Source organism: Triplophysa dalaica, chromosome 25 (assembly GCF_015846415.1).
Source record: "Triplophysa dalaica isolate WHDGS20190420 chromosome 25, ASM1584641v1, whole genome shotgun sequence".
Taxonomy (NCBI): Eukaryota; Metazoa; Chordata; class Actinopteri; order Cypriniformes; family Nemacheilidae; genus Triplophysa; species Triplophysa dalaica.
In genome coordinates this window covers 10,723,973-10,742,585 of record NC_079566.1, presented here as the reverse complement: position 1 = coordinate 10,742,585, position 18,613 = coordinate 10,723,973, and the positions used below count along the sequence as shown (strand labels likewise).

Here is an 18,613-nt window from a genome sequence, read left to right as displayed (position 1 = left end):
TCTCTAACTGACTTGATCCTGATGATCTGAGAAGTCTGTTTGGTTTATATTCAATGAGCATATCTGAGATGTATTTAGGTCCCAGACCATTAAGTGATTTATAGACAATTAATACTTTGAAGTTGATTCTAAAAGTAACTGGTAACCAGTGTAAGGACCTTATGGATTGGAGTGATATGCTCAGATGTTTTGGTTCTGGTCAGAATCCTGGCAGCAGTGTTCTGTATGAGCTGTAGCTGTCTGGTGGTCTTTTTGGGAAGACCTGTAAGGAGTCCATTACAGTAATCCACCCTGGTGGTGATGAAAGCATGAAATAGTTTCTCTAAATTTAGAAATGAATTAATTCAGCTCTGACCCCTATACCCATCGATCTGCGTGCTTCTGAGTTTGGATTACATAGTTTTTTTATTAGAATTTTCATCTCTTTGTAAAATGTTTTTTGATCCCTTGCAGGACCTGTTATGCAGCCATCCGCTTTTTTCATGTGGAGCATTAAAAGGCTCAAAGGAAACTATCTCAAAGGTCACTGGAGTTGCTGGACTACATTTCTAAAGTAATGTTGATTGAGAGAGTAAAGTATGTTTCTTCAAAAAATAGTTTTGAAATGGTCTTCTGTAACATGTAGTGGGTAAAACCAATGGACGCGTAGTAATCTAAAAGAGATATTTATTTGGAACAGAAAGCACAGGAACACATTTCCTTAAACACATCAACAAACTATACCGGACACAGAACAATGGAACGGGATGAATATAAATAGTCCTTGGATGATGAGGCTGATGGCTGTCAGGTGCCGTGATTGGAGATGAGGCAAGTGCTAGAGCATGAGGGATCGTGGGGAGTGAAGTCCATGAGAGAAACACCGGGAGAGACAGAGGGGAACCGTGACATCTTCAAAATCATAGCATTGGAATAGAAAGTTAAACTCAATTAATGTAGAAATCCTGTAAACTCTGAATTCCTCAAAAATCTGCGTTTTAAAACGCTGATTTTACTGCGAACTGCGTTCTGTTCTCATGGCTGCACAATTTATATGCATACATGTTCCAATAGATGTCGCTGTAAATGATGTAAATGTGTTTATTCACTAAATATTTCAAACAAAAGTCATAACAAAGCAGAATATACATTCTGGTCTTTGAAGACAAGTGTCAAGACATTTTGACATGCAGAATATCATGACCTTTGCATACTTTGCAAACCCAGGAGCCATTGTTTATTATTTATCTCAAAACAAATTTGAACAGTCTAAAAAAACACCAGAATACAGTAAGCCTGAAGGGACTATACAAACAGTTTTTATGTTGCTTTTCTGCTTTATATAAAACTGTGATTGATACGTCTTCATAATGTTTAGCTGATAGTATGTCCTGTAGCGCTAGAAAATCTGTGGCATTTTATCACACCTCAGTCTCCAGTGAAGCTATCAGCACATTTTTGGCATCTTCAGCTAACTCATTCAAAGCTTTCTTTAGCATTTTTGAGATGGTCAAATAAGACATTCCTCCTGCTACCACAGTGCCAAGCACAGGTATTAAACTGCAGACATACTCAATAGCATTCTCTGATACATACAGCGATGCAGCTCCCAGGAAGCTTATGAGAGCAGTTGGGTTTATCCCAAGATGCAACGATGACTTCATCACATTCTTTAGTTCTTCTATGGTCTTACCAGATCTTTCACACAGCATCTGCAGAGAGGGATCATCCAGACCAAAGACACTGTAGTACTTCTCTATCTCATTGTTCACGATGGCTAAATCCACAAAAATAGAAAGACCAGGAATAGGAATTGTAGCGATGCCTGCAGACAGGAGGGCTACTCTGGGAATGTTTTCCTCTAAAGCTTTCTTCTTTCTCTCGTTGATCTCCAGCGTGATATTCGGTAAGGCCAACATCAACACATGTCTCTTATGCTGGGGAAGCTCCTTCTCCATCCTCTCCTGCATCAGATTGAAATCATACTTGCCCAGTTCAAAGCATGAGATTAAGAACACAACAGGAGCCTCAATACCAATCTTTGTCAATTCTAGAAGAAACAGATGTATTTTGATTTGGCTTGAAATTTGATTTTTGGGTGAACTATCACTTTGAGGAAAAATAAATAAATATTGTACACACATACATTAGATATATACTATTATGCAATACAGAACATTCTGTTGCAGGACAATGTATGGCATGTAGAAATGCACCAACAAAACTATTCAACCGTATATAATTTTAGAAAAGCTATTCCAAACAAATAAATCAAGCAATGATGAACTGCATACCTGTTTCACAGTCCTCCCGTATGGTATTTAGGGTCTTTTCTTGGTCAAAGCTTTTCTTTCTCGATTCAGCGAGAATGTTTGAGTCAATTTTGGAACGAACAAAGTAAAACTTCTTCCCCATCCTCATGATCTCTTTGGCCAGCTGGGTGTGACATTCTCTGAACCGATCTGAAGCAATAATGATAAAAAAATCATAGCGTTCAAACTGAACTTGTTCAAGGTACTCCTTGGCTGTAAAGTTTGGTGTCCCGATTCCAGGGAGATCCCACACTTTCACATTTTCATATTTTGGGTGAAGGTAAACTTGTGTTTGCATTGTGGTCTCCACTGGACCAGTTTTGGCAGATCCTTCTTCTTCATCCCCTATACCCCTAAAAGCATTGACAAATGATGACTTTCCAGAACCAGATTCTCCCGTCACGCCAATATTTAACTCAACACGGTCTTGCTGCTCAAGAACATTCTTGATTTTAGTAATTGCTGTTGGCATATCTTGAGTGGATAAAGCTTCTTTAATTGCATCCAGCTCTTCTTGTCCTATTATGCAAAATTCCTCATCCATCTACAAAACAAACAGATTATTGGTGAATGTTCTAATATAGTATTTATTAGCTATTGTTATTGTAGAATACTGTAAGAATACACATAAAAACAGCATTCATACCTTTAGCACCTTGCTCAAAGTTTTCAGTCTTTCACTTTGTACTAAGGGTAAGCAAAAGGTAAGTAACTTTGCTGCCTGAATTCCTCCTCTTGAATTCCTCTTATGTTAATTTGCTTTGTGTAGGAAGTGCTAAACAGAAAACATCCAATGTTTGAATAGTGGGTTGCATACGACATCCTGTATGTACTTTCATTTTGGGTGAAACTGAAAGGGTCTCTTTGAATTGGAAATTTCCTAGCATCACATTGCCATTGATTCAATGTTTCTCCACAATTTAAACTATGCTTCATACCTAAAAATAGTGATACATTCATTAATCACCATTGTTTCCTGTTTTGACATTATGATATCAAGAATATATAATAGTATAGTTCAGCATCTGTTTTACGGTCAGCTGAATAAAAATCTTCATTATTGTCATTTCTCAGTTTAATTAGGCTACAACAATCAGATTCAACATCACAGCAACAAAAGGAACTTGTCACATACTGTAACTACAATGAAAATTAATAGTAAAAGCAACTTTTGTTATTTTGCAAGTAATTTACATTACAGTCATTTAAAATTGCTGTTGTGTTTACTGTTCTGTTCTTTTTTTGACAATATTCTTTCAGTAGTTCTGCTGGTCATCAGTTTATTTTGCTTTATTTAAATGCAACCCTGCTTTAGTCACTTGCTTTTGCATGTGAATCTTTCTAGCTGAACATTAAATGAATGATAATTTAAAGTGAACAAAATCAACGACAAGTTTCAAAACATTCAGAATCTTATGTATGACGTAAGTTACATGCAAATCAAACCGGCTATGAAAACGTCAAGTAATTTTAGAAACGAGGTTTTATCAAGTGACAAATTGAAACGCAGCCAACCAAGCGCAGTCGTGAAACGACGCGTGTTCACAAGATTGTACAACTTTGTTTTTGTTTAAACAAACATACAACAGAACTTAACAGAACTACCTATAGCAGAGTTGCTGGTGGTCCCACTTAACTCTCGCGGTACGTGGCGCGTTTTAAAGCGGGCTGTAGTGATCGCGGAGCTCAGATGCTAAACGAAGGCAGTGTCATGATCAGCTCCCTTGTTCAGTAGTCAGGGCACTCAGTAGTCAGCCATTTTAAGGGCTGTCTCTTTCAAGATTCAAAGAAGCTTTATTGGTAAAACACATTTTATTAGTTTAGGGTCTGATACGGTTTCGAAGCATTCTGCCAGTTTATATTCTCTGTTTAATGACAGATCAACTCACCAGTGCCCGAATCCGTGACCACGATATACCGATTCACGATCTCGGGAGCACGATAGATGATAGAGACACAGGGGACATCTGTAACTATTATGTCGAACAAGTGCAGATATTGTTCATCGTGAAAGCAGACGCGGCTATTCTAATGATGCGCAAACATGCTTCCGGTCATTCATGATAAGATTTTATTCGTGTTGGAATGACTTTTAACCGCAGATTTATAAAAACACTGTGCAACATCCTCAGAACCTGAGCCAGCTGTGTCTGTGTGGTAACAACGTTGGTAACAAAATATATTTTTGCTACCTTTTAATGTCTAGTTTTGTGGTGGGGTGTCAACACTCTTTCATCACTTTCTGTCCCATCAGATTCTAGGACCGGAACAAACTTGTACAGTATATTGTAACGTTGTATCATTTTATTAAATACATGTAAAGGTATGAGACATAATTAGCATAACGGATAGATGTACATACAAGTAGAGGTAAATTGTGTTTTTCCATTCTACACAAATGTAAGTGTTACAAGATTTCAGTATTCATGTACAGCATTATAAAATCACAGAACAATATTGCCACAATGATGACATATGTTGATTTATTCTGATCTAGAATAAATATTTATTTCTTTTTTACAACTGCTACTGAAATAGATGTAAACCATAAATCAATATAATATGTAAACATGAAATTGTTTTAGTTTTGGATAACTTCTATTTCCCAAACATTTCCCTATATTCATTCATTGATTCTGATATTTATTGTATCTAATTTTAGGTCTAATTAACATAACCGTTTACACTTCAGACTCTAGAGAAGCCATCAGCACCTTTCTGGCATCTTTTGCTATATCATCAAGAGCTCTCTTCAGCATACTTGAGACAGTCAAATAAGACATCCCCCCCGCCACAACAGAGCCTACAATAGGTATAAGGCTCACAAAAAACTCAATAGCATCTTCTGATATAAGAAGGGATGCAGCACCCAGCCAAGCTATCACTGAACTTGGGTTTATTCCATTATGTAGAGGTGACTTCATCAGACCCTTCAGCTCCTCCACCGTTTTCCCAGATCTTTCACAGAGCTTCTGCAGAGACGGATCATCCAGACCAAAGGCACTGTAGTACTTTCTAAGCTCATCTGCTATGATGGCTACATCTGCCGCAATTGAAAGACCGGGCAGTGGAATCACAGCCACACAGGCAGAGAGGAAGGCTACCCTGGAAATGTTTTCCTCTAGAGCTTTCTTCTTTCTCTCATTGATTTCTAGTGTGATATTTGGCAAAGCCAACATAAGCACGTGTCTCTTATGCTGTGGAAGCTCCTTCTCCAACCTCTCCTGCAGCAGATTTAAATCATACTTGCCCAGTTCCCATCCAGACATCAAGAAGACAACAGGGAAGTCAATACCAATCTTTTTGAGGCCTATGAAAAATCAAAATAGCTATCAATAAATGAAAGATTGTTATATATTTTATACATATATACTTTATTTTATCAATGTATCTAGTGATCAATTTGGTCAAAATCACTAAATATACTTGTAATGTGCTTTATGGCATATAAACAAACCATTTTTACAATCCTCTCTGATGGTATCCAGCGTCCTTTTTAGGTCAAAGTTCTTCTTCCTCTTCTCAGCAGTAATGCTAATGTCAATCTTAGAACGAACAAAATAAAACGTCTTCCCCATCCTCATGATCTCTTGGCCAGCTGGGTGTGAGATTCCTTAAACCGATCCGAAGCAATAATGATGAAAAAATCATAACGTTCAAACTGAACCTGCTGAAGGTACTCATTGGCTTTGAAGTTTGGCGTTCCGATTCCAGGGAGATCCCACACTTTCACATTTTTGTAATTTGGGTGAATGTAAACCTCGGGTATCATGGTGGTCTCCACTACACCTGTAGAAGCAGAGCTCTCGTCTTCATCACCTAAACCCCTGAAAGCATTCACAAATGTGGACTTTCCAGAACCAGACTCTCCCGTCACACCAACATTAAGCTCAACGAGGTCTTGTTGTTTAAGGTAATCTTTGATGGTGTTTATCGCTGATGGAAGATCCTGATTAGATATGGTTTCTTTAAGATCTTCCAGGTCTTCCTGAGTTATTGCATCTTCAAAAGTCGCCATCTGAAAAATAGTCAATGTGTAAATCTAGGCCATCTCTACTGGATGGGCAAACTAAGATTGTGAAATAGCTTCTGGTTTGGTGCAAAGCTCTCTTAAAACAAAGGCTATAAATGTTTTTTTCAACAGTGATAGTTGAAGAACAATTTTTGGTTTTACTAAAAACCTTTTTGTCAAAGGTTCTTAAAATAAGCTTTTGTGCAACAGAAAGGTTTGTGGGTAAAGATCATTTATAGAATCATAAGAAGAGCCTTTTAGGAACTTTTAAGAGGGTGGGAGATAAAACTTCAAGTGTGTAAAGCTTACTTTTGTGTTTCTATTAGTCCAAGATGATAACTTTATTTACATGACATCTGTAAAATTATAATGGGTTCTAATGTATTTTGTCGTATCGATACTAAAGATACTAGATACTAAATGAATTGCTCAAAAGATTAATAAAATGAATTTAACTTATTGAATGCATTATTATTATCGCTTTCATTAGAAACATATCTACACAAATCTATACAATGCAGTAGATTTAAGTGAATTTTAAACGGAGTCACTTACCGAGTAGGCCTATGCGATTCAGCAAAATAACGTTAAGTGTAGACAACGAAGATCAAAACTTTCCGTGCAGCAAAATGAACATCAGGATGTGGTCCACCCAGGTCGTAAGCTACTTTCACTTTCATATATTCCTTTACTTTGAATCACCACGGTAACAAAAGTCACAGGCAAAATATCTTTGGCAATGTCAGTTCATTTGTTCTCCTAGCTGCGATTAAGTGTTAGTCATTTAGAAATGATTTTATTTAGCTATGACTCATATGCCGTTAGATCTGTGTGCGTCTGACTATGGTTTCAATGGTTACATAAATAGAAATGACATCTCTTTATGAAATATTTTTTGATCCCTTGCAGGACCTGTTATGCAGCCATCAGTTTTTTTCATGTCGATCATTAAAAGGCACTAAAATCTCAAAGGTCACTGGTTGTGTTGCCCTGCATTTCTAAAGAAGAAACGTTGATTGAGAGTTTAAAGCGTTCGTATTTCTTCGATAAATGCATTGCAATGTTTTTTGAAGATCATCAAAATCATTGCATTAGAGAAAATTAAGCAAAATTAATCTATAAATCACTTTAGTTCTGAACGGCTTAAAAATCTTGTTTCAATATATCAGATTTAGTTATATACTCAAGATTTTCTAGTTCACTGGAATACATTAACTATAGCTTTATGTTTTTATTTTCTATTATAGTAAGACTATTCTATGTATGTGCACAAATGTTCCACTAGATGCCGCTGTCACATTGCTTATTTTTCTGTTTTATTGAATAGTATTGTTGAATGCTCTCAATCATATATCTGCTGATACTTTGACCTTTTTTGTTATGATTTGTTTATGACTCATAGACTCTTTGTCTATGCGATATTGTCAGAGTAATGCATTAACTCTCTAGTTCTTCAGATGTGTGTGGGCTCAGGTGGCGTTTTCTGGATTTACAGCGAGGATGACACAATGAACTTTAACTTAAAAGCTTCTGTTAAACGGAGAGTCTTTCAATAAATTAGTGTAAGACGGTCTGTGAATGCCTACATTTAAAGCCAATCAGGATGAACAGATGTCACTGTTTTATGACAATATAAAGACCATATTGAGACCTGCATCTTCATCTGGCTTTAACCACACTGCCTATATTTTAAAGATGCTGGCTGCCTAATTTTTCATGCCCTTGGGAGATGATGTATAGCACCTGGTATTTTACACAAGAAACCAGGGGTTAAACCACAGTTTATAGGGTTTATCATGGCAATTCGGTCAAGGGGAATTGACAAAGAGGCAACAATTAAATTAATACTATTGACCGCCACAAGTACTTAGTGTTGCATTGTGTTAATACTAGAAAAATGCCTTAAACTATCTAAACAAATGAAGTGCAAATATGTTTGAACCATGTTCCACAATAAAGAGTGTGTCAAACAAACACAAGTTTTTGTCCTTGTAGCGGAAATATATCTCTAAAACCTATACATGTATCTCCATCAATCTCTTCTCGTTTCTCATACCGAATGTTTTTGTTTCTAAATGGTCACTGCATCCCATCCTGATGTGATGCTTTAAACGTCACAAAATGAGAAATAAGTGGAAATTGTAATCTTTGTAGCTTCGTCAGCTTTGGCCTTATCTAGTGTTTTTGTGTCCTGAACCTCCGCCCATTCATTACTCAAGACGGCTGTGTTCATATTTTGCTATAGCCTTAATTTTGAAACCTATAGTCTTTGTTTTCTGGTGAGGGAGTGTCAGAGTGTACGTTGGAAATAAATCTCTTACTAAAACAACTGTGAAAGCCTATCATTTTCACTTACACACACAGAGAGTTTTGTACACTGTGTTCCAAGGAAGACACGTCCAGCACTTCAGAATGTTCTGTCCTGCCTAAGTGATATTTCCCAACTCTCTGCACTGCGTGCTGCATGTCTTATGTAAGCAGACTTGTCGTACACACGTCACAGATATCAGTTACGTTACGGCTGCAGCTGCTATGTACACACCATACAATGCAAACCTATATACTCTCTATTCCCGAACAGTGTAATCTACTCATTACACAAATAAGCAAACTGTACGCAAAACTGTGTGAACGTTCATTTATCTTACAACTTTTAAGGGTGTTTAACTATTTTTATATTTTGAGTTCCAGTGACACAAGAAGTCACTTAACTCATATTTTTTTATTATATCTTCCAATGACGTCAGAGCAATTCCTAGCATGCTTAATGTGGACTGAAAAATGGAAGTAAATCTCAAAACAAAGTGTTATTTTATGTATTTATATCAAAATTATAATTTGAACACGCTTATATATGTTTAGTATTCTGTTCTATTCTGTTATTTAAAGAGTTTTGTGACATTAGTGTATAATGAGGTTACCATTGTGCAGACAAGTAGATAATTTTCTTAGGACGAAAACAGAATACAAAAGGTTTTTTGATCTGAAGGCATTACATTGGTAATATTACAACTGTGATTGGCTGTTGTTCCTTCATGAGAGCACAGATAAGTGAAACTCAAGTAAATGTAAAATGAGTTATTTCAAAATGAATTATTTTGAGTTTACTACACTTTTGTGTTAAGTGTTCTTTACTCAAAAGAATTGAGTTATCAACTTAAAGGTTTTGTGGTTATAATTTCAACAAATGTTTTGAGTTATCTTAACTTATTGGGGTTTACAGTATTTTACACAAATTTAAAGGATTACGTATTTTAAAGTAATATATAAAATCATAAATTCTCAAAATGTTGGTTTCAATCCATGATTATATGGTAAAATATGAACAATCCCAAATGATGTATTTGTCTTTATTTTAACCGACTAAAACAGCTGGGAGACTTATGATGTGACTAAAGAAAAAATCACATTTATGCCTTTAAAGCAGTATTGATGGAGCACTGTAAAAAACTTAAAATTATTAATTAAAATGTTGTTCTTGAAATTTCACCAATTTTAGCCGCTTTTAATTTCTTAATTGAATCAAAACTAGCTTTTTGTGTCAATTAAACTAAAATTATATTGAACCCAGTTCAATGTAATTAAGTTCAATTGACTCATAAAGCTAGTTTTGATTGAATTAAAAAATTAAAGGCGGCTGAAATTGGTGAATTTTTTTAACAGTGAGTTTCCATCTATGTGGGACTCTTATTGGCAGCTTTTCTCCATTATTAAGTCATACATTTCAAAATCATTTTTTAAATAAAAGGCATTTGGAAGCAGGATCTTTTGACTCATTGTTTCAGCTGTGTGTTTCAGCACTAACGCTGTGAGATTTGCTCATCTGTTCCCAGTTTCAGTCTGATTATAGTATGTGACCATGCAAGGTGATGCTAACATTCCATTTTTGTAGCCTACCTTTGACCAAAGAGAGGCGCTATTGCACTCTATGCAAAATGTAAAATCGATTTCTCACCCATCTCAAATTATAATGAAATATCTAATATAAAATTACATGTGCAGAATGTATATGTTTAAGCAAACCTTTAGTTTGAGCATCATATGTGGGTCTTATGTAATTTGTTGTTTTAGTCTGTAAAATAAACCGTGTCGTTCAGGATGTGTGATAGTTCAGCACAACAGGTCAAAGGGTCAGGTGCAGCAGGAGCTGCTGGAGAACAGGGAAATAACATGAGATAACCTTGTATCCTGGGCTAGTGATAACCTCAATAAGTTATGAGGGAGACGCAGGAAACATTCTGTGAGAGCTCACCAGCTGAAGGCTTTCTACGAAAGCGCATGACGTCTGTTTGTACAAGTCAGACGTCTAAGTAATGCAATCTGTAAATAAAGCTTTTTTCTGTGTTTTCAGTTTTCAATTGAGGGCTATTTAAAAAAGAATATTATCATCTTTTTGATAGTTGCTCTATATGCATGTTATGTGTATAATTGAAAAGGGTTTGCGTAAAAGATGACCCAATGTTATTTGTAAGGGGTATCTTTTTCATGCAGGAGATTTGAAATCTCAGAAGTGTTTAGGTATCAAGGCAAAGTGTTTACCTTAAAACTGCTTTGAAAAATAAAATAAAAATAGAAACAAATAAGACAATTGTTCAAATAGCTCAAGTGTATGGAGAATGAATTCAGATTTTAATCTTCAAACCATTGCTCCAGTTCCTATTTGCTCTCTAATAATTCTCATTGATGTCTAGAAGATATTAACAAGATCTTATCTGGGATTTTTCTTTCCTTTGGGGAGCTAAATAGAGTGCATGGCAGCTAAATATTTCAGATTTAAAAAGATTCAACATTATTATAAACAAAATTAATATTTAGGCCTATAGATTAGTGCCCTGTAATTTATTATACAGATAAATATAATATATGATAATATGTGACCCTGGACGACAAAATCAGTCTTATGGGAATTTCTTTAGAAATTGAGGTTTTTTACTAATCCGAAAGTTGAATAATCAAGCTTTCTAGTGATAAATGAGTTGTTAGAATATGACTATATCCGGCAGAGATACAACTGTATAAAACTGCAGAATCTGAGAGTGCAAAAATATCAAATATTTTAGAAAATGTCCTTTGAAGTTATGAATCGGAGGCACTGTAGCGTGCTATCCATTTCAATCTGTAATAACAGATCCCCTATAGTGACTTGTCATAAATCCACATTCAAAGATGAAGTTTTTTATTCCTGAGCTTATCCTTGCACAGGTCTTTTTATGGAATCTTTCTTCTTCAGCTGTTTGGATAAATGACTTGCAAATGCGAGAGAAGCATGATTTTAAACTCCTGTCAGTACACATGGCAGTCCTGTGTTTCTTGTACTTTATTCTTAAATGGCTGGTTATATAGGCAGGGTGGTGCAGTGTCCCCCTTTCATGGGCCAAGTCAAACAGTGGCCTCGGCTATAACTCTCCGTTCTGTGGGCCTCACGCCCCGGGCATGAGAACAATGTGGGTTTGAATGCTCCTGAGTTTCCCTCTGCCAGACACCAAGAGGAATGAGAGGAATTCAAAGTTATTAGAAAGAGAAAGATCATGTTCTGTGGATTAGCAGACCAGCTAAAAATACTGATCTCCTCCTCGACTCAAAGTAGTCTTGTATCTTGGAGGAAACTCCCTATTCCACACATTTATTAAGCCTGTAAACTTTAGCAGAGGGAACAGAATTTTGGAGAGCGATCAGATTGGTGCTGGGTGGCCTGAAAGAAGATAAAAAACTCTTTGTGTTCCGGCACACACTGATATGAGATTTTAAAATGCACAGCGGTTATGCGGTTGTGTCCGAGTCCTCCTGATAACTAATGTCTAATTAAAACTTGAAAAAGGGATTACATATACCCTCGAAGATTAGTCTCCTGATTCAATGCAGTGATGCATGCTTGCATTACCTTTTGATTGTAAGCGGGACTGAATCACCACCTCGGCTTATTAAAAATCATTATGTCTTTCAAGCTGACCTACTCGTAGTTTGATAGAAAAAAATTGTTCACAATGACATGTTCTGGTTACTTATCAACTTTAAAATAGACAGAATCAAATTTCATAAACCTGAATGTCAAATATATAATTATGTGTAACAGCTGCTGCAACAACACAGTGATACACTTGGTATGTTACATTCCATAAAATCCATATGCGCTTACATACTTCAACAACGTTATAGACACTGACACATATCCCTACGGGTCACCGACCACCCGAAAATAACTCGAATAGCTCTGGCAATGCACTGCCCTTTGCGGCGTACCATTCTACGTAAAAGAGAAAGTTAAAGTAGTGCATTGTTTTCTTGTCAGGCCCTTAAACATGGCTAATGTGTAATTTGTGTTTACAGGGAAGGTTAGGGTTGTGGTTCTCTTCTGTGGTAATTCTGAAAGTCACACACTTAAGGGTTTCTGTGATGCTCAAGGGGGCGAGAGAAACAGGGTACACAAGACATCCTCCAAACATTTGTCAAAAGTAACCAGTGGAATTTTTACGTTACATGACTTCCCGGTGTTAGGAAATGAGCGTGTTTACTTATGTGGTTAAAGCTGTTTTATTTGAGATTTTTGTGGGAAATGTCAATTCAGAGAACGTTCAATGACCTTTATGCCAGTTAGCCATTTTACAACTATAGACAGAGGTTACGTTAGTACCAAAAACGACAACAAATATCATATAACAAATATAACTATATGTACAGGTATATATACAGGTATATATGGAGATTTTTAAAATAGATTTCTATCCCTTAGATGTCACTGATATTTGAAGTATTCCCTCCAACAGATGAAGCATCTTGTAACTACTTCTTTTTCAGGTGTGTCAATCCAGGTTTGGCAGTGGGACATATGTTATGGGATGGATGTGTAAGCAACCTCCCACACTGGCCGTGTCGACACTCAGAGTCAGCTCCTGGAATTCCTTTTGTCCAATGTGTAAAGATTTAGATTCTTATGAATATCTCAAAGACTGCAGATTCTGAATTGTGTAACAAATTTAACGAGACAACAAGTCATAAATCATCAAGAAGGTAAAATGGTCATGATGATGGGAATGTTAGTGGGAATCGCAGGTAAAACATTTTGAATGTGAGGCCATATGAATTAAGCCATACGACATTAAACCAGATTTTACTGTTAGATATTCTTTTTGGCATGGCAGTCACTTTAGTGCTCCAAGGCTAGATGAGGACGTGCTGAAAAAGTTTCTTTTTTGCACAATTGGTAACCACCTTCTATTTTAGTATAAGGCTTTTTGTTTGAAATACGCTTAGCCATGTTTTAAAACAGGATATGTTATGTTGTGGTGGTTCACATGGTTACTCCTTACTAAGAAGTCACATCTAATTGTATAGGGCTGAGAAGAGCATGAGAAAGAATATTGAGAATGAGATGGCGTAAGAGACCCGAGAGGAGATAAATGGCTTATGACTTAAACATGTGAGAATTTCAGACGTGATTATGAAACAAAAATACAGTACATTGGACAGCTGGCTTTGAAAAGATTTCTATTAGCTGATGTGACATCCTAATTCGAACATTGCGTTTATTAGATATAATATTACAATTTTTAAGAATTTATTCTTTGTTTTGTACTTTTTTATCAGTATGTGTGTTGCCTGGCATCAAAGATCTGCTGCCCATGGGCTTGGGCCATCAATATTAAAAGTGTATATTTTCATCACGGGTTAAAATGGGCGGATCCTAGAAGTGGAGGTGTGGCTTGTCCAATAGGGGCGGTGCTGGCAGACTTCCTCACCCTCGTGCGCCTGAAGCAGTCAGCTGAGCTCAACTTGTGCGGACGCTGCTCTGACTTCGCAGCGCATGCGGGATCTCATTGAAAACGTTGAACCCCGTGCACAATTTGTCAACTTGTATCGGACACAATCCAGTTGCAGTATCCTCACCTTTAATTCACGGTTCGTCATTCTTTCCCCACGAAGAACATCCTTTTGAAGGTGAGTTCTTCAGAATCGTTTTTTATGGGGGCTGCGTTGAAACATATGGTTTCACGTTCATGCTATAGTTTGTATGGGTTGGGATATAAGGTGGGAGCCTGTGTGTTGCAACACAAAATTTCACGACAAAGTCGAGTTTAAGTAAAATAGACTGTTTGTGAATGAGATTAATGCATGTATAAGTTTTTATAAATGAAGTTGCGTCAGGTCTGCAGCCAGCCGGTGAACTTTGCGCATGCATGTTTACAAACAACTTCATGAGCTCATGTGTTTTATGTAGCATTTTTGATGCATTTCAAGATCGTGCTTGTAAAGTTTATTGTACTGTTATTGTAATACTGTTAAGTTATTGTACTGCATTACATGCACCAAAGTATGAAAACCAAAGTTGTAGGTGAATTCGATTTTGTGGTTTGGCTGGATAATAGCATCTTTAACTTTTGCACTAGATCTAGGAGTTGCACTAGAGAGAGAGGAGTATTATGAATGTGATTTTTATTTTAAAGCAATTATCAAGTGGAAATGTTCTTTAAAGTTATGTAATTCTTGTGCAAGAACTTTCTCTCTTTCTCTCTTTCTCTCTTCTCTCTCACTCACTCACTCACTCACTCACTCACAAACACACACAGACACGCATACTGTAACGCAGAAGGTGTATCTTTTGTCATGGCAGGTAGGGAAGTTGTTCGGTTGATAACTAACAATAGACTGGCCAAGTGTTGGGGTTGAAGGCATGTTCAGGCACACATACTGTATATGAGTTCTGTCATTCTCTCTCTCTCTCTCTCTCTCTCTCTCTCTCTCTCTCTCTCTTTCTCTCTCTCTCTCTCTCTCTCTCTCTCTCTCTCTCTCTCTCTCTCTCTCTCTCTCTCTCTCTCTCTCTCTCCCTCTCTCTCTCTCTCTCTCTCTCTCTCTCGCGCGCGTGCGCACACGCATGCACACGTATATACACACACACACACACAAACACACACACGCATCATAACTAGAATTGTGTGGGTTTTATTTGGCAGAGATTTGGCAGAAAGCAATGAAGCAAGTCGACAACTCTAAATTGCCTCCTCCAGGGCTAGAGAGTTCATATGAATGAGTTCAGTTCTGTTTTATACACTTAGTGCTCAATAAGTTATTATCAAACACCCATTCTGGTTCAAATAGCACAGACTGTAACAACACACCTTATTCCACACAAATATTTTTTTAATTCTTGGCTTTAATGTCTGAAATATATCATATAAGTTAACCACCAGTTGCTTTTAATAACATAGATTTGTGTGCGGTTTCCATTGAGCAGAGATAAACTGTATGTAAAGTCATGTGACTTCTGCCTAAAATTGCTTTGTTTCCATCGGTTAACTGGATTGAACCAGGACCGGCCATTGAGGGAAGGAGGGAGGGAGGGAGAGATGAGATGTAGATGCAGGAAGGCAACTCATAAAACATGATTGTTATGCTGCACCTTTGTTGGTTGCACTACTAACACCATTTGAAAGGGAAAAGGGGTACCAGTTTTATATTTGTTTAACTGTCCTACTTTTTCTGGCTGTGCTGAATCAGTTTTAAGAGCAATGAGTATAAGAGTTCACCCTAAAAATAAACATCAGCAAGGAAGCTACAGTCCTGTGAAACGGCAATTAGAATGCTAAAATAAAAGTGAGAGAGAGCGACAGAGATGAGGTTTAAGAGTAGTGTACACACTGCCTGCTATTTGTTTTGGCCACATGGAGTCTTTGGGGAAAGTAAGAATAAGAAAGAAAGTGTAAAAGAAAAAAAAGTTCTGACCAGGATATTCTGTTACATGTGTTCTTAATATAACCGTTGGTGACTGAACCATACTATTGTTTTTGTTTTGGTCCTAGTGTAGGAAGTCTATACCAAATGGAGTATGTGTGGAGCATGAATATGCTAAAACTACATATGATGAGTCACAACCTATCATACTCACTACAGAGTTAGTCCATAGGAACTCGTGTCAGTTTGTGTTGATACACTTGCTGTCCCCATTTTCTCTTTTGCTTGTGTGTGGTCACACGGGTGGTCCGTGTTAGATTTTGACTTGATTTTGGAGTCTTGAAGGTTGGAACACACACATACCCAGGTGCTTCTGACAGACCGTCATAGGGCGATAACTCTTTTGATCTCCCCACCGTACCAGGACTGGCGTCCAAAGAACAAGCGTTAAATCCAAGATAACACAATGTATCATCTATGTCCGCTGTAATGCTTTGATGCTTGATGTTGAGATGTCCACAGCGCTCTTCGTTTCTGCTTAGTGATGTAGCATTTTCTCATTTACAATACAAACACAACTTATTGATGATTAACTCAAGCCTTCGTATCTCCTTTGAGTCAACTCTTGATAACCCTTGACCTCTAATAGACCTCTTCTAATAGCAGCACAATACACTATTATACATGCATAAAACAAGCCCTTGTCCTCTGGCAGCATTCCCTCAACAACCTGGTTTGGGTGGAGTGGGAGTCTGGAAGGTTCTGGGAATTTTTGCTTGTCGGTTGAATGGTTGGGGTCCTGCAGGGATTTGTCTCGAGTGGTTGTTGTAGAACTTTCTCTCTCAGAAATGGTACCAGGTAGACTTATTGTTTTTTTTGGCTGATCTTCAGCATGTTCTTGAGTTTCTTCTTCAGATATTCGCTTTAGACATTTTTATATTTCAGTAATGCATGTTTATTGGACTGCGATAGGTCTAGTCATTTGAGAAATTAGTTTCACGCAGAAAAAAACCTTGGAAAAGGTTCTTAATCTGGAGGTAGTAAGAGGTTTTATTAAAAATAGATTTGTAATATACTTTTATAGGTTTTCAATGAAATCTCAACCCATCTCAGTTATTGAACCTAAAGTGATGACATACTAATATTAAGAGAAACTATTACATACCTTTTAACATCTAAATCAGCACTTGTTGTGCACTGGGGTTAGTAACGCCAAATATGTGCATGTTTCTTTCTGGTGAGTTGCCATCCTCATGAATATTGAGGTCACCAAATTCTACACACGTATACCAATTGTCACGCCATCATAGTGAACAGCCCTGCTTTAACCTTCTATGACTGGGGCCAACGTAAAGAAGCTTAACTTCGTCATTTAACTTCGTTTTTTGACTTGTAGTGTTCTGCAGAGTTTAGCTCCAACCCTCATCAAACACACCTGAGCGAATACTGAAATATTACCAGCTGAGATTGGTTTCTCCCAAGTTTTTTTCTTCATTTATTCATCAATTGAATTCTGTTTCTTGCCACCGTTGCCATGTTGGCTTGTTCACCAGGGGGCTCATTTATCAACAGTGCGTATGCACAGATTTGTGCGTAGTGAGTGCGTAAGAACAGTTTCACGCAAAGTGTGGGATCTACCAACTTGTACTTATATGTAGAATTGTGTGTAAATATACGCACACCTTTGAGCATGCTTATGCAGAAAATGTAGTGGTGGAACAGTGGTACTACAAAAAGAAACAGTCTGAGTAAATTCATAGTTCAAGCTAGACATCATATGACACACTTAAAAGAACATTCAATTTAAAGTTAAAAACATTCAAACGAACTGAAATGGAACAAAAATAGTTTTTAATTGCTTTTCTATAACCACATCGCTTTACCAAATCATAATAAAATTGCAATTTGACCAAAAAAGAATTGCAAATTCGGTTTATGCAAAATAAATCTCCTATAATAATTTTGAAATTAACAATAAAAACCAAATTGAGAAAAACATGCATTGGGCAAAGAATGCATTTTCAAAGAGCGCTATGATCTGTTTAGTGAGAGCGCGGAGGACATTCACGTGATTTATAAAGGCAGGTCTCGTCAACATATTTTGTTCGTTGGGGGCGTTTCCAAATGCAAATGACCATGACCGTGAACGAGCAAGGCGCTTAAGAACATGTGGGATTTATCAACAATGATTACTCTCTGGTGTGCGTAAGACCCACGTACGCACGTTTGATAAATAAAGATATTTTTGTACTTACACACATTCTAAATTTCATTCGTAGGACAAAATATAGAACCTTTTCTACGCACTGTTGATAAATGAGGCCCCCCAGCGACTGCTGATATTAGATTAACTTCTTCAAATTCAATAGCCATTGCTATTTTTTATTAGGATGGTCCTCTCTGTTTGTACACTTTACACCAATTTTCCTCTTTTGTCTTTACTTTTTCTTGTGAAGCTGCTTTGAAACAATGCAACATTGTAAAAAGTGCTATAAATAAACATGACTCGACTTGAAGAGAGCGAACTTGATATAATCACATTTTTCATAGTAGATAGAAAATGATATGGGTTTGAAATGACATGAATCATAATTGTAATTAAGCAAATATATATATTTTTGAACAGGGCACCTGGTAGTTTGCA

At 36.9% G+C, this 18,613-nt stretch overlaps 3 protein-coding genes across 4 annotated transcripts in view; 1 reads left to right on the top strand and 2 right to left on the bottom strand.

Moving 5' to 3' along the window:
• Positions 1-649: 649 nt before the first annotated feature.
• On the bottom strand, positions 650-4,249 carry LOC130415662 (interferon-inducible GTPase 5-like). 2 transcript variants are annotated; one of them, XM_056741512.1, is made up of 5 exons: positions 4,181-4,243; positions 3,897-4,083; positions 2,938-3,066; positions 2,274-2,835; positions 650-2,029 (listed from the first exon to the last, which is right to left on the bottom strand). In XM_056741512.1, exons 4-5 carry the CDS (start codon positions 2,833-2,835, stop codon positions 1,401-1,403), a joined length of 1,191 nt encoding a protein of 396 aa, XP_056597490.1. In that variant the 5' UTR covers positions 2,938-3,066; positions 3,897-4,083; positions 4,181-4,243; the 3' UTR covers positions 650-1,400. The 2 variants fall into 2 exon arrangements, with proteins under 2 accessions (XP_056597490.1, XP_056597491.1); XM_056741513.1 differs by lacking the exon at positions 3,897-4,083 and having other exon boundaries at positions 4,181-4,249.
• A 530-nt stretch (positions 4,250-4,779) lies between these two features.
• On the bottom strand, positions 4,780-7,150 carry LOC130415701 (interferon-inducible GTPase 5-like). The gene is given in 4 exon segments (XM_056741571.1): positions 4,780-5,601; positions 5,749-5,883; positions 5,886-6,309; positions 6,859-7,150. Coding segments are annotated over 3 exon segments (1,188 nt in total). The 5' UTR covers positions 6,859-7,150; the 3' UTR covers positions 4,780-4,972.
• A 6,923-nt stretch (positions 7,151-14,073) lies between these two features.
• Positions 14,074-18,613, top strand: part of grb10a (growth factor receptor-bound protein 10a) — a 40,951-nt gene continuing 36,411 nt past the window's right edge. The window contains exon 1 of the mRNA XM_056740979.1: positions 14,074-14,238. The gene's annotated coding sequence lies outside the window, so the exon portion shown is untranslated. The remainder of the gene's footprint in view (positions 14,239-18,613) is intronic.

Bases quoted from the DNA above. Each gene is read 5' to 3' on its own strand.
- LOC130415662 (XM_056741513.1), bottom strand. From the start codon at position 2,835: ATGGATGAGGAATTTTGCATAATAGGACAAGAAGAGCTGGATGCAATT. The intron at 2,030-2,273 runs GTATGCAGTTCA...TGTTTCTTCTAG, and splicing joins ACGGGAGGACTGTGAAACAG to AATTGACAAAGATTGGTATT.